Source organism: Acomys minous (assembly GCF_964271855.1).
Source record: "Acomys minous genome assembly, chromosome: 8".
Classification (NCBI taxonomy): domain Eukaryota; kingdom Metazoa; phylum Chordata; class Mammalia; order Rodentia; family Muridae; genus Acomys; species Acomys minous.
The window spans coordinates 78,504,836-78,521,341 of record NC_140489.1 but is presented as its reverse complement, the minus strand read 5'-3'; the positions used below and the strand labels follow the sequence as shown (position 1 = coordinate 78,521,341).

The following is a 16,506-nucleotide window of genomic DNA, read 5'->3' as shown; positions in this document are numbered from 1 at the left end:
ACAGTAAAGACTTTGCCTTTGGAGTCATGTTATAGAACAGTTAGCTGCAAATGAAGTTAAGCATCTTTTAAACTTTTGCATTCTCCCAGACAGTGTAATTCTTTTAAAACAGCTATCTATTGGGGGCTAACTAGATCTGCATAGAGCAGTTTGGTTTGGTAAAGTAGAAAGTAGTTCCAATGTTTTTAGATTGTTAGAGTAATTCTTACTTGGTTTAACACCTAACTTATTTTTTTTTTTTTACTTTTAACTAGCTTATTCTGTTTTAAGTCTTATATGTTAAGTAAACAGACAACTACATTCAAATTTTTCTTTCCATATTTCTTTCTCTTTCTCTTCTTTCTTTTTTCTTTCTTTCTTTTCTTTCTTTTCTTTCTTTCATTCTTTTTTATTTTTGTTAAAAATATTACTTTGTTTCAAAGGATATTTGAGAAGCTTAATATTTTTCTATCCTGAACCCTTCACTCCTAGGGCTAGAATCAGAAACACTAATAGTTTTGTTTCTAGCTATAAAGACAGAAGGGGTGGGAGTAGTGAGTTCATAGAAAGGAAAATTTAATTTATTAGCAGATTCAGTTGAAGATAATTAAGTCAAATGTATCATCCCATAAATAGCTTTGGGTAGCACCTCACAAGTCACTGTTAATGCTGGGGCATCGCCTAAGTGCTGAGTTTTACCTATTTTAAGACTACAAAGTGAATAGTTAGTTACTGTTGTAAGAGAAGAAACCGAGTTTTAAAGAGATTAGGCATTTTGAACATAGATAGTTAATAAATAGCTGGGATTTTTCCTAAGTGTGTCTTGGTCATCATGTTGGTTGAATACTGTCTCTCTGACACTGAACTCCTAAATGTATCTGCATTTGGAGACATGGACTTTGAAAAGTTCCATAAAGTTGGATGTATCATAAGGGTGTATTGCACAATGACTTATTTCTTTATGAAAAGAGACACCAGAATGAACACATATGAACAATCAAAAGAACAAGGGAGAGACACAAGAAGACTGCTACCTGAAACCCAGGTCAGGAACCTTCAGAAACCATACTTGCCGACACTCTCATCTTGGATTTCTCATCATTTGTACTATGAAGGAATAACTTTCTTTTTAGGCTACCAGTCACTAATATTTTGTTACAGCAACATTAGCTAGACTAAAAGGTGAAATATATATATAATGCTTCTTTGCCCCATAACATCCTTAACTATATCATGATAGTGATGTTAAGTGCCCTAAGCATGGGGCCGACTGTGGCTGACTCCTTCTAATCATCATATCTTCAGGACTTGATACATAATAGAGACTTAATCACTTTTGTTAAAAAAAAATAAACTGACAAATGTGAACAAAATGATCTTATGCTCATATTTTTTACATCAGGATTTCACTGCAACTGGAAATCTACAAGCCATTATCAAAACATCTCTTTCCTGCTCAGGTTCTGCAACCCATTTGTGATTTAGGGAGGCGCTCTGCTCTCTGCAGTAGTTAGTACAAGCCTGGACTTCAACTCTCATTTGCTCATGCTTTGTGTTTCACTTGTATGTCACATGACAGTGGCTTTTCAATAAACCACCTCCACCATACATTACCTACATATCTGGACACTCTGTTGTCAAGCGTCTTCCATAAAATGTCTCTTTCCAGTACCTATTTTTTCTAAGGAGACAGACTGCCTAGAGCACAAGTCAATTAGATCCCCAGTGAGGAGCTAGTGGGACTCTGCTATCTCATCTCTGAGGAAGAAAACAATAACAATCTATACAATCTTAAAATAAGGGTGATGGTCATGCCCTGTGTGAAACTCAGAGACAATAACTGTTCATGTCTCACTTTGCTTCTTTAGAGAGGAACCTAGCGCTAGAGCAATTAAATAGTCTACTGGCTCATACTCTTCAGAAGCCTGACCCTTAAAGTAGGGACGCTACTTGGGTAGCAAAGACATTACCAGACCCCAGTTGTGAAACATGCAGACTGTGTGGTCCCATCCAGTCATGCTGAACTGGACTCACTGCTTTGGAAGCAGTGACAATTCAAGGCTTAATTCGTACAGCAAGCTCCCTTGTGCGTCTGTACCATCGCTGGAGTCTCCAAAGCCAAAGCCTATTCTCTATTACCATGGATTGCTTTTCCCCTAGTGTCATGGTTTTCATGGCAGACCATCGGCTGTGTCCAGCAGTCAAGACTCCACAAGGGTAGGTGCCCGCCAGTCCCTCCAACACCCCTACAATACCCTTCCCCCTCAGAGCTGGACCTATTTCATGGGGATCAAATGGAGTGGCGGTGGCAGCTCTAGGGTAGAGAGGAACACTGCATTACTAACCTACATTATCACATTTGACCCTCAGGACAGTCACGCAATGAGGAAGGCTTGCTTAGCTCTGCTGCATACATGCAGAAACTGAAGCTCAGCTCACTGAACTAATATTCGGCAGAGCCCACATGTTACCCACTTTTCAGGATAGCAGGTTGGAAGAACATCTTAAAAATCATCAAACTACTCAAGAACCATTCTGCCATAACTTAGCTACACTTTAAAGCTATGTGAGACCTCTCTGATTCAAAGTGACTGTCATTTATTTTCTCCTGTAGTGTGATGCTAAGAGTCATAATCCTGGCCCAAGGAATCTCGTATTTCTCCCTGTACTCTTATACCACCATCTCTGCAGCCTGTGATGATGCATGTTCTTTCCTCTTACATGATGCAATACAGAAGCTCTTTAGTGCATATAACCACGTCATTTCGGAGGTTCTGTTGAAACCCCAAGACTTTTGGAATGAAGCTGAGAAGGTAATGTGTGAACAAACCCACATAAGGGTCTCACTTTTGATCAATGCTAAGGGGGAAGACATGACTGGCAGTGCATTCCCTTGGAATCCCTTGTGGGTTATAATGCCCATAGCACCATAGCTTCTTTAGCCATAGTGAGATGAAGAAGAAACAGAGCATCTATGGAGGAGACCTTGAGGTTCCCAGTACAAGCATTGAGAGCACAAAGGACCACTGACTGATATTCCCTATGGAAAGAAGTCATGAACTGCTGCTGACACTGGGAGGCAAGGGAACTGCCAAGAGCCCTAACAACTCAACCACAAACCACTCCCAGGAAGATGGAGTGTTTTCTGGAAGCTCCACTGACCTTGCATGCATGACTTCTAATAACTCTTCATCTTCATCTTCAGAAAAATATCCCTTTGCTCTTTACTAGCTAGGAGTAAAGGACAGAGTGTATTTGCTTTGGCCATGGGGATGCATTTTGACACTTGAAGGATCCTTGCTTGTGGATACTAGTAGAGTTACAAGTTTGTTAAACAAAATATAAAGGGTTCTCCTAGGTTAACGGGGCCAGGCCAGGAATCTGAGCATCCCTGTGTCATTATTCACAGTTTCAGCAAAAAAAACTAGCCAGTCCTGTTAAGACTAAGTTAGAAATAGAGCCAAGAAACACCATTTTATTGTTTTCTTATCATTTTTTCACCTCATCTGACATATATACATATACCGTGTCAGGGGTACTTCATAATATGCTAATCCTGTATTCAGCAGATGGCTAATGTTATGGCTCTGTTTTTACAGAGAGCAGCTTAGTGAAATCAAGCTGACTCAGTAGGTGTGTGGAATGAGATTCCCTGTGCGTCATCTCAGTGGTTTGGTCCAAGGCATAGATTTCTCAGTGTTCAAGTTAGGGTTGACATGCCATGTGCAGACTTTCAGTTCTTTCTAACCCCAGCTGATGATGCATAGATTTAGCACTTCACAGGGTTTTTAATAAAGAAGAAAATGCTCTTGGCAAAAGAAGAAAACGTGCTTTTCTTGTGGCTAGGAGTATTTTCATTTGGGAAGGGAGTGTTGACAGTCATATGAGGTTAAAATTATGGTGAAGTATAGGAGTGCTCAGTATTGGGATTGAGAGCGAAGAAGTCAGGCCACCTTTCTTCCAACACCCCCTCTTTGTGTGAATCAAGTAAGTGGCCCCTCCGAACCTTGGGGTCCCTTTCTGTAAGACACTAAGTCTTTATTGCACCTTTAGGCATAAGGTTCCTGGGACTAGTGTGCAGACTCACTAGACTGAAGTGGGTTATCAGTGGAAGCTCCACGTACAATAACTGCTATTCTCTTCTGTGAGGCTATGAATTACTCCAGTTTTTCAAACACCACTATATGATTCCTAGGCTTCTCTGTAGATCCACTTACTCTACAACATATTACCTATCCCATTCTTGATGAATAAAATAATCACCAAAATTTGTCCCCTGGGCACACAATTCCAGCCAAAGCTAAGGATTATCAGTTTATTTAGACAGAACATAATCCTAAGTGACTCAGTCAAAAACTTTACTAATAAAATCCCTAAGATCAAAAATTCAAGTGACACCATATGCTGGCAAGGATGTGGAGAAAGAGGAATACTCCTTCATTGCTGGTGGGTATGCAAACTTGTACAACCACTTTGGAAATCTATCTGGTGCTTTCTCAGAAAACTGGAAATAGGGATTCCTCAAGATGCAGCTATTCCACTCCTTAGAATATACCCAGAAAATGCTCTACCACACAGCAAAGATGTATGCTCAACCATGTTCATAACAGCCTTATTGATAATAGCCAGAACCTGGAAACAGCTTAATTGTCCCTCAGTTGAAGAATGGATAAAGAAACTGCGGTTCATTTACACTGTGGAATACTTCTCAGCTATTAAAAAAAAAAAGAAAGAAAGAAAAAAAAGAAATCCCAAAATTTGTGGACAAATGGATGGGACTAGAAACAATCATAATGAGTGAGTTAACCCAGAAGCAGAAAGACTCATATGGTATATAGTCACTAGCCCAAAAGGCACATCCCATAAAAGTCTTCACTTACCAGGAGATTGGGATAGATGTGAGGATATCCTACTGAGATGCTAGGTAAGAGAAATATAGGAGATGGGGAAATAGAAGGGCCCAGAGAGTCCTAGAAACCTACAAGAAGAACATTGTGATGGGTGGATTGGGGCCCAGGGGGGTCTGCTCAAACTATTGATCTCACCAAGGACAATACAATAGTAAACATTGAACCTTTACTCTGATCTACCCAATGGACAGGATATTCTCCACAGTTATGTAGAGAGCAGGGACTGACTTTGACATGAACTGTGGTGCTCCATATTTGACCACCTCCCCTTGGTGGGGAGGCTTGATGGCACTCAAAGAAAGAATAAGCAGCCTACCAAGATGAGACCTAGGGGAGGGGAATAGGGTAAAAGCGGGAGGGAGGGAAGAATGGGAAGATACAAGTGATGGGATAACAATTGAGTTGTAATCTGAATAAATTAATAAAATTAAATTTAAATTTAAAAAAGGAAAAAAAGAAAATAAAATCCCAATATAGAAAATATTGAGGTTAAAGACTGGCATCTGACAGCAGAGAGTATTCCTAAAATTCAGACACCAACATTTGTGTTCCATAGAATATGTTCCTATAAGACAAAGTTAGAGAAGAAATTGAGAAGTCTGGAGATGGATAGAAGGCTCAGTGGTTACAAGCACTTGCTGCTCTAATGGAGCACCTAGGCTCCGCTTCCAGAACTCATGTTGGGTGGCTCATAAATACCTGTAACTCCAGAGGTTATGATTCCACATACTTTTCTATTTCTATTTTTCACAGAAACCAGTCACGCATATGGTGCACATACATGCATACAGGTACACACACACACACACACACACACACACACACACACACACACACACACTATTTATTTGTTTATTTAATTATTTTAAAAACTGAGATATTATCCCTTAGGCCATATAGTAACATAACGAAATGGGTCCGTCAGTTTCCCCGGCTCTTGCAGTTCAGGTATAAGTAAGAGACAAATAACGTCAAAGCATAATACAGTGTCATTTAAGAAGGCACAGAAGTACATATTTCGTTATATGACTTGCAAATGTCAGGACATTTGCATCTGACTTGAAGATGAGCAGACATTAGAGGACTGTTTGTAACTTCAGCTTGACAATTTAAGAATGAAAATGCATACAAATAGCAGTCTGGGAGACTGGGAACCCCAAAGCACATTCTCAGACACTGGGGTCACTCATACCGACATCATACAGCCCAGTTACTGCTTCTTAGATCTCTGGATGTCCAAGTAAGTGCAGGCATGGAAGTACTTGCAGACAACCCTGGCCAGATCTTTAGAGATTTTAGGGATCCAAGTGTGCTTATCAGTCCTTCATTCTGGCCCAGCACACCCAAATCCAGAGATCCCAGCTAGTCTGTTCTGGACAAGAACAAGCCTCCTACAGTTGTCCATAACGTCACAGTGGAGATGGGAACGGTTCTCCCAGAAGTCTGGGCTCTTACGGCCCTTTCCACAGCTTCTGAGTTCTCATTGCTCCTATAGTATTCCCAGTAGAAGTCTCTATTCTCTGGACTCCTTTTTCAACACACACACACACACACACACACACACACACACACACACACACACACCTGTGATCTCCTTCCTACCCTCACTTTTTAAATTTAAATAGTGAAAAAGTAGCACTTTCCCAGTATAATTAAGTTCAGTATTCTACCATGAAAGACTCCAACCACATCTTGTTTATTTGTTTTTCTCCATAACATTCAACACACACACACACACACACACACACAAACATGCATACACATATGCATCCACATACATATACATGAATACACACACACACTTACAAACACATGTGCATACGCACACTTACATACATACACAGGAAGACACACAGTCAGACATACAGGCACACACACGCACACACATATAGACACACACACACTTAAACTCATATGTAGTCATTGCTTATCTCCCTCTTTCACTTTTTTACGTTCCATTAGAATTCTTTCTCATTTTAGTTTTAGATTTTATATTTTTGGTTGTGAGCCTAGACTTTAATGGCTGAGGCATCTCTCTAGCACTAGTTTTAGATTTTAAAAGAAAACACCTCTTTTTATGTTAATTAAAACAGAAGTTTTATTTCATTAAAATTGTAAAATACAACACAGAGAGAAATCAGAGGAGACCAGGTGCACTCAGGATGGTCTGGCTGTAGGCACAGAGGCAGACCCCATCATGGTGCCTCACTATTATGTATTGCAATTTAGTTTGTTACAGTGTTGGGTTTCTGACACTGAAATTCTTGGAGGTAGAAGTATGACAAAGTAAAATTAAGAGTGTGACATTTTCACATCTAAATAGCAAAGTTGAGTTGGGCCTCAGTTTATCATACAGGGAGATGTCATAGGATTTATCTGGATACTTCTATTTCCTTTGTTTGCTTTTAATTTTTCCTTGGCTTTCCATTGTTTCTTGAGATTCAGAAGTAGTAATCAGATGTTTTCATGTTTACATCTAGTAGGTATTTTTAAGGCAGGGTTTCTCTATGTAGCCTGGACTCACTTTGTAGACCAGGCTGGCTTCAAACTCACTGCCTATCTCTGCCTCCCCAAGTGCCTCCCCAACCATATGCCACAGAGCCTGGCTCTGTATATGTTTTTAATTAATTAATTAACTAATTTAATAAATTATTTGCATGGATATTTTGCCAGTGTGTATGTAAGTGCAACATGTACATGCAACAGATTCTCTGGATCCAGAGTTACAAATGGTTGTGAACCAACAGGTAGGTGCTGGGAATCAAATCCAAGTTCTGTGTGAAAAGGCCCCTGCTCTTAACTGCAGAGCTGTATCTCCAGCAATGAACTGTTTATGTTTTAGTTCATATAAAAGTTAAAATTCACCATCTCAATTTATTTGCAGCAGCCACAGAGTGTCAAACTAGGTTTGTTTTGGTCACAATGTTTATAAAATTTCAACTTTTACAGTAAACACTAAGTAATGTTACAATGCCCATATCACACCACGATTATTGATTGTGCACAATGAGCATAATCTATATAATCCTAGATAAGCTTCCTAAATAATAATTTTGCTACATTTTTAAAGTCAAGGGCAACATGAGCTTTTGGTAGAATTTACAATGTGAAACAAAAGCTAAATAATTTCAGTAAGACAGTCTTATCAATTTTACTTTTTCTAAGTGCTGTAGCTACCCCACTAGTAGTATCATTTGTATGATGTTTAAAATTAATGAAATGCAAAGACAATTAGAAAAGGGGGACAAGGGAAAGAGATATAATAAAACCATGACCGATCTTCTTGTGCCTGATGGAAGAGGTCATGATTGTGTGGATGCAGCATTGAAGGGAATATATATAGTTAAGTTCAATTCAAGCACCGACGGCAAGCCAGCTTTGAGCTTTGATCACATCAATGCTAGGGAATAAACATTATCTTGATTATTGCATGTGAGCAGCAGATGCCACCATATTTCTCATTCTGCTGATGTAATAAAAGGCCCTGTGCTTGCGAAGGGTAATGGGGTGGGAAGAACACATGATGAAATATCTGATAAAAGGAAGAGGTTCCTCCATCAATATCAAAGTGAAAGGAACCTCCAAATGTCTGGCATGTTTAAACACTGAGCACTTTAAGGGGTTGGGAAAATAGAAATTCTCTCCCAATTGACAACAGCTTGGGGCAATTGTCAGTAATATGGAGTGTCGTTATGGCCGAAGCAGTTACTGCCTGACTGCTTCCCCCATTCCCCTGCACTCATACCTGTCCCCTATAAGCAACTGACCCAAACAGTCACGGCACAGTGCTTGGTGTTCTCGGGATTTAGCGCACGACTGTTTGTGTAACCCCTACAGCCACTTTCCTCCTTCTCTTCTTTGGAAGCCCTTCTACCTGTACTCCCACAGTGCATTCAACCAAATCAGGCTACCATAGGCCCAGAGTAACTGAAAACGTATTTTTTTTTATTAGCCTTTGCTATCCTGGATCCTTTCCTGCTTTTTAGTCATCATCTAATGGCACACATTAAACCTTCTAAAACATCAGTTCTATCTCAAAGAAGACAATTCTAAATAACAGTGATAAATCCCATTACGGAATGATTTTTTTTCTATTTTATTAGATTTAACTGTATGTCCACTCATTTGGTCACTAAATCATTCTTTACTATTGTATAATAGAAAGAAATCTCAGAGGAGCCGTTCAAATGATTTACCATGGATTTTTTTTTCTCTCACAACTATTGGGCAGAATAAATGTAGTGAAATAACACAGCAGTGTGGTAAATAAAAGCAACAAATCTAGGCATGAGGTGCAAAATGACAGATTGTTAGATGTTCTGTTGATTTTTGTGATGGTTGTGACCATACATGTATAAATACATGTATACACATATATGTACATTTGCATATAAACGGGAAGAGCATACATATCAGCTCTGGGAGGAGGAGAGAAAATTTAAAATATTTCATCCAAACCTGCCTCCTGTTCAGTCAGTATTATTAGCATCACTGGAATGTCTGCAGCAAACCTCAGACCAACTGAAATGAGCCTTCAACCCAATCGCCCAACGCACACAATCATATTTCTTCAATCTGCCTGTCCTTAAGTAAAATAAAACAAAACAATAAATAAAATAAAAACAACATCAATAAACCCTGTAAAAGTGTGTATGTGAGACCTGGGTGCCATCATATAGAGTACAGGCAAAAATAAAAGTTTGTAATAAAAGCTGGATTGGTGTTCCCAGAGTCAGAACTAGCCGCTGGGCAAGAGGCCTCAGTTTAACCTCACAGTGCCTCACTTTCTGGCCCATCAAAGAAGAGTGAGTGAGGACCAGATTCTGCCTATGCATTGCAGCTCCTCTCAAGGTCTAGGGACTCGCTTGCTTCGCCTCTTCCCAGACCCTTCTCTTCCCACCAAGGGGCTGAAGCTGCCCAGTGACCACGGTTCTTTTCTGCATCTTGGCACTGGGGGCCGGTCTATCGTAGGATAAAAGTGGAATTCTCTGCTGTCTGCAGGGCTTTCCCCAGGGAACAGAGCCTGAAGCCCAAACGTATATAAAATCATATCCTGTTTGCAAACATCATATTCCCTCCGCTTCTCACTAATCGGGTCCCATAAACCCCAGCACAGCTTGAGAGCCCGTTCCTCATCGAAACAAATGCCATAAGCTCCTTTCTACTTTTACAACCATGTCAAAAAATAATATTGCCTGCCAATAGTGATGTGATTGGAGTTGCCTCCTCTGAGCCATAAAAGAAGCGCAGAGTCTGTTATCAATTTCTCTAAGTGTACCGGGGGAATTATGGGTCGATTCAGTTCCAAGTTATAAATGACAACTCAAAAGCCACAGAAGCGTTTGAAGCTGGGAGCTGATGACGACATTATCATAAAAGCCTACTCGTCCTTGCGTTTGTGGTTTTTTTTTTCCCCTATCAAGTAAAGAGGGGGTAAAATAAAGCTGAGAAATGACTTCAAGATTTCTTCACACAGCAGCAGGTCACATGGGATGGCCAGGAATATGATCACTATTTTTAGTGATGTACCCTGAGGAGAGCAAACTAACATGGCTCTGCTCTGGCTATTGTTTGCAGCCTCTCTTAATGATGCATTTGAGTATACAATGACCAAGGCTAAGGTTTGGTGAAGTGTTCGTTCAGATGGTGGGTTTTCTTGCAGTGGAATTCCTTCATAATTAGAAATGAGTCATGCCCTGGTAACTGAAGAAAATGAGACTCAAACACAAAGAACATTGGAAGCCTGACATTGTCCCTCAAAACATGGTTCTGGAGAGTGCATCCTCCTGCATCCTCAGAGCTGCTTGCCCATGCGCTGCCTGGCCAGAATTCCAGTCACTGCAAGAGATTCTAGAAGAAGCTCTAACAAGAAGCAGAGACTTCCTGATTCCATAATGCTGCAGCTCATCTCCTCAAAAGCCAATGAATCCATCAGCATTCAGTAGCTACACATTAAACTTAGAGAGAGTGAAACTGAGTTCAAAGCAGTGACAATTTCCAGTAAGGACTGGAAGTCCATGGAGTATTTTTGAATTGAAACCAATGGGTCTATCTTGGATTATTTGAACCAGAGGAATGTTTTCTTTAAAAAAAAAAAAGCAATTAGCAGTTCAAGACCTCCATGGTGCATCCATAATACTAAACTAAGCTACTCCAAATTCATACTGTCTGTCTTTTGCACATACTATGTCTGTACTTGCTTGGAGGTTATGATACAGGCTGGTTTAAAGCCAAAGGACACAGAGTTCCTCCTTGGCCTGCATCAAAACCAAAGATCTAAGGAAGCAAAATGGCTCAGGTATTTTCAAGAACACGATCTGGTTCTTTCTAAATAGCAGCAATAATTAATAATACTAATTGTAGGCTCAAGATGGTTCATTGGGACATTGAGCACTTTCAACACTTTTGAGCAACTTTGATGACCTAAATTCGGTTTCCAGAATTCATGGTGAAAGGAGAGATTTAAGTGCCCAAAGTTGTTCTCGACTTCCACAATCCTGTCTTGAAACCCTCCCACCCCACAGACACACAAATAACAGACAATATTTAAATTTAATTTCACAAACAGACAAAAGCACTGAATCATATAACTTTGTCATAACATCAAAAACTTAAAAGCTTGGCCCTGCTGTATGTGTGCACATGTCTACACGTGCATTTGTGCCTGCACATGCATGTGTGCATGCACATGTAGGCACACATACACATACACACACACACACACACACACACACACACACACACACACACACACACACATTTTCCAGGGCCTATACCGAAGCAGTGTCTCTCTCAAGCCCTCTCCAACCTTCTCTAGGGTTAACAGGGCCACCTCACCCATGTCTCATTGTCCCTCTGCCCATAGGAACATTATTCATCATCTCTGCAGGGACCACCCCAGTCAGGGTTATGTCTGGGATAGAAACAGGAAGGTATTCTGTGGCTCCTGGTGTACTCCATATTGGGGATTCAGAGCCAGCCAAAGTAGCCATCATCCACTCTTTAGGTACTGAAGTCATTCTCGCTGAAGATTAAAATTAAGTTAATTTGGTATAGGCTGGAGGGGTACGGAGGGACAGTGAGCCTCAGTACATCCCAGATTGTATTTTGATGAGTAGTCTCAAGGAGCCATGTGTAACTAAGCGATGCGCCATGAATTAAATGTACATGCACAGGAGTAGGTTTCACTGAGCACCATTCTTTTAATAGCTTTGATTTTGTTCCCACCATAGTACTTGTGAAATAGCTTTGTTTCAGCTTTTCCCCATTTGCAGGTAAGCCCTCTTTCTCCTAAAACAGCCACTTGGGATATTACAACATACTGGCAAAGGCAATGAAAACCATTTCGAAAGTCATGTATCCTCTGCTTTTTAGAATGATCCAGCAAGCGCCCAGCACCACAGGGTTTTTGCTCTGACCAGCCAGGACTAAAGCGGGATGATGCCTGTTTTGTGTCAAGGATCAAACAGCTAAAGTCACTAGTGAGCGGCAGAGAAGGGGCCATAGCAGGCACTGTGAGGCTGGGGGGATGGAGGAGTGTCAGAGGCCATCTGGTAACGATGAAGCCCACGGAAGGAGTTGCAAAGCTGCTTCACAGAGTCTAAATGTGAGTGTGCACATCGCTTCTTCCAGCCCTTCGCCACAGGCTGTGTGATTTTGAAAACTTCATGCCACTTACCTAGAGATTCCATTTCCCACCTGCCACAAACGGTGTTAGTAAAGACGACTGTTTATGGGCTCCAGGGTTGTGTGTGATTAAGAGCACCTGCTACTCTTCCTGAGGACCATGGGTCAGTTCCCAGCACCCACATGGTGGCTCACAAAAACTATGTGTAACTCCAGTTTCAGGTGATCTGATGCCTTCGTTTGACCTTTTAGGGCACTAGGCATGTATGGTATGCATAGACACAGACGCAGGGACAACATCCATGTACAATCTGTGCACATTTTGCTGGCTTCTCAGACGTCAATTGTGATAAAGTACCCACTCCAAATAGACATTGGTTAGTGCTGGTATTTTAATTCCAGAGAGGCAAGATCAGAGAACAGCACGTTTCTAAGTTAGGCACCATTAAAATGATAAGATGAACAGAAATATATGGAAATTTTCTATGTAAGACTTAGTCATAACAAAGAATTGTCAAAAACCTGATGTTTGTTCTCTCTTCAAAATCCACAAATTTTACTTGATTTAAATGCCTTAGTCTGTGGAAACATACCTAGAGTTATGCTACAGAACAAAGGTTTGTTACTGGTAAGTGTTAACTTTAAATAGATTTCAGGATATTGGGTTTGTCTTAAGCATCTACAAAAACATAGACATCTTTCTTCATATGATTTTGGATCTGAACAAATCTGTCCTTGAAATGTGATATACGTATTCTGAGTCAAAAGGCTTTGTTAATTATTGAAGGCAAAAACAATCTCAAGGGCTTCATAATGTGTCCTATAATGCAAAGCACTTTGTGCATGTAGTCTGTTCTGTTTTCACCAGTTATACAACGGCTGGAGACACTCTATGGAAAACAGAGTTCTACTGCAGAATTACTTAAAAATATCTCCTAGAAACCTTCCTCCAGCCACACAAAAGCCTAACAATGTTGAATTCAAGAAATGAGTTCCTTATCACAGAACTTGAATGGAAAGGCCTCACACTTGGCATAGTTCTGTGTTGTCATCATTTCGGGATGTGTAAATCTGTTTTGAGTAGGCAGTTTCAGACTTAGCATTAAGCGTAGTGGGCCACACAGTCCTTTCTGAAAGGCAATCGTCAATACAACTCCAAAGATAAATCAAGGGAGATTTTTGTACGTTTGTATCATTTAAAAGCAGAGGCCTGGTGGCACTCAGAGGAAGGATAGCAGGCTACAAAGAACAGACTTGATACCCTATGAGCATATACAGAGGGAGGAAGTCCCCCTCAGTTACAATCATAGGGGAGGGGAGTAAGGGAAAATGAGAGGGAGGGAGGAATGGGAGGATACAAGGGATGGGATAACAATTGAGATGTAATATGAATAAATTAATAAAATATATTTAAAAAAATAACGAAAGCAGTAAGTAGGGCTCTTTGATAGCTTTCTTCACCCAGCCGCTGATGGAAACGGAGGCAGAGACCCACGGACAAATGATAGGCCAAGCTTGAGGACTTTTGTGGAAGAGTCAAAGGAATGATGGGTACTGGAAAAGTCAAGCACCCTCAAGAAGACCTATAGAGGAACTAACCTGGGCCCATGGGGGCTCACAGAGACTGAACCAACAACCACAGAGCGTGCAAGGGCAGGACTTAGACCCCTTACACATATATAGCAGATGTGAAGCCTGGTCAGTGTGGGTCCCCTAACACTGGGATTAGGAGCCCTTTCTGACTCTGTTGCCTGCCTTTGGGTCCCTTTCCCCTAGCTGGGTTTTCTTGTCAGGCCTCAATGGGAGAGGAGAGGTACCAGAGTGGGCTGGTATCCCTTGGGGACTTCCCTTTCTTTGAAAATAAGGAGAGGGAGGAGTGGGGGGAGGGGGCTGGGATCAGGGTGTAAAGTGATGAAAGAAAAAAGAAAGAAAGAAAGAAAGAAAGAAAGAAATTCATACTTACCCCAAGTCCACCACAAGGTAATGAGGAAAAGAACTTTCGAGAATCATCACCTGCATAGTAGGAAGACAGGAGACATAAATACCATGAATATTTGGTTCTTACATTTTGGGTCTTTATAAGCATATGCCACATGTAGTCATTACTTCACTTATTAGAAAACTACATAAAACTTAGACCAACTGGAATTAATTTTCAGAATATACTGCTTGTTTCTATAAAGTACAAACTCAAAGCAAAGAAAATAAATAGGAAAAAGGAGCACACATAGGATTAGTCACCTCACATGAACAAGTTTTGTTTGTGGTACAAAAAATGCTTTAGTTCATGACTCCTGAGGGGCCTTTTGCAGTCCAAAGTGAAGGCCCTTGACCAAAACTTCTCCCTACTCCTTTCCCTGCAGTGGTTCCGCACACCCTCCCAAGATTACGGAGTGCTTGACTTGCAGTCGCTGAAGTTCCTCTCTTGCCTAAGCCTGTGCTGAGTGGGTAGTCATGAGTTCTGAATTACACAAACGCAGGGTGGGATGTGTCTTCCACCTGCCCATCACTACCTCACCTGCAGGTAGTTTGGAAAGAAACTGAATTCCTTGTTTTGTTTTGAGACAGAACTTCATTCTGTGTTGCTCTCTGCCCCTCAACTCACTCTGTAGCCCAAGCTGCCCATAAACTCAAAGCAGTCCACTTGTCCCAGCCTCTAAGGTACTGAACCACCACAACAAGATCAAAAGAACTTTAAAACTAATACAGCAATACTGTTCATTATCATGTAAAAAATTGCAATTCATGGAAAGTAACTCAACTGTCAACTGAGTATATTTTCCAATATGATAGTCCAAACCACAAGGTTTATATTTATAAAAATAGGTACTGCCATTAACATGTTCAAATACAAAATATTTTCTCAACTGTACAGTCTTAGGATCTTTTTATTAGTTACTTTATTATTTTATGTGTATGTGTTTGGGCAGAACATTTGTGTGGGCACCATGTGTGTGCTTGGTGCCCACAGAACACATCAAAAGGCACCAGCTCCCCTGGAGCTGGAGTTACAGGTGGTTACGACACACCATGTGGGTGCTGGGAATCTAAACTGGAGTCTCTGCAAAAGTAGCCAATGCTGTTCGTTATCATTTAAAAAAGTGCAATTCATGGAAAGTAACTCAACTGTCAAGTGAGTATATTTTCCAGTATGAAATGTTTAAGCCACAAGGTTTAGGAAAATATGCACTGCCATTAATGCTCTTAATCACTGAGCCACTTCCCCAGCCCAAGAACATAGTCTTATTTTTATACCCTAAAAACATGTATGTATATTTACATGTATCATGGTATAGGTATCTCAAGCTACCTAAGATGTAAGATCAAGAACATCATAGGTCTCTCTCGTTTTAGCAATTAAAAAAAATATGTAATGCAATAAGAAGGATAATATCATTTATGGGATCTAATGATGTAAATACAAATAATGTCATATTTAACATATATACTGAAATATTAATTGTGATTATTTAATTAAGGTAGTGTGCTTATCATCATTGGAATCAGATACAAACTTCCACTTTACCTATGTTGTGCTGATGATCAATGAAATGCCAATTAAAATTGAAAACTGGGTTTTTTGTTTTGTTGCTTTTTTTTTTTTTTTTTTTTTTTTTTTTAGTTTTACATATCTGAGTGCAAGTCTAAAGAGCCTGTACTGCTGCTGGGAAAAAAAAAGCTTATTTTGAAAATGATAAATTTTATAAGCTTATTCTTTTTAATGTAATAACTGACATGGAAAACGGTAAAGAAAATGCATGCATAAATGCAAACATCTAACTAGGTAGACAGATTGCCCCCCTCAATAAAACCAAACCAAACCCGAGGGTATAGCTCAATGAGGGAGCACTTGCCTAGAGTGCATGAAGCCTTCTGTTTACACCATAATGTTAAAAACTGGAAACTGGCACCAGTAAAAGACACTTCAAAACAGAACAAAACAGAAAACTTGAGGAAAAGAGAGATGGCGTGATGGGTTGCAAAGCATGGT

The 16,506-nt window shown here is 40.3% G+C and overlaps 1 protein-coding gene across 19 annotated transcripts in view; it reads right to left on the bottom strand.

Annotated features, from left to right (window-relative positions):
• HDAC9 (histone deacetylase 9) overlaps positions 1–16,506 on the bottom strand; it is an 861,568-nt gene that overhangs the window by 218,241 nt on the left and 626,821 nt on the right. For all 19 annotated transcript variants that reach the window (XM_084791695.1, XM_084791697.1, XM_084791698.1 and 16 more), the window contains one exon: positions 14,479–14,528. In XM_084791695.1, coding sequence (XP_084647821.1) covers positions 14,479–14,528 — 50 coding nt within the window. The remainder of the gene's footprint in view (positions 1–14,478; positions 14,529–16,506) is intronic.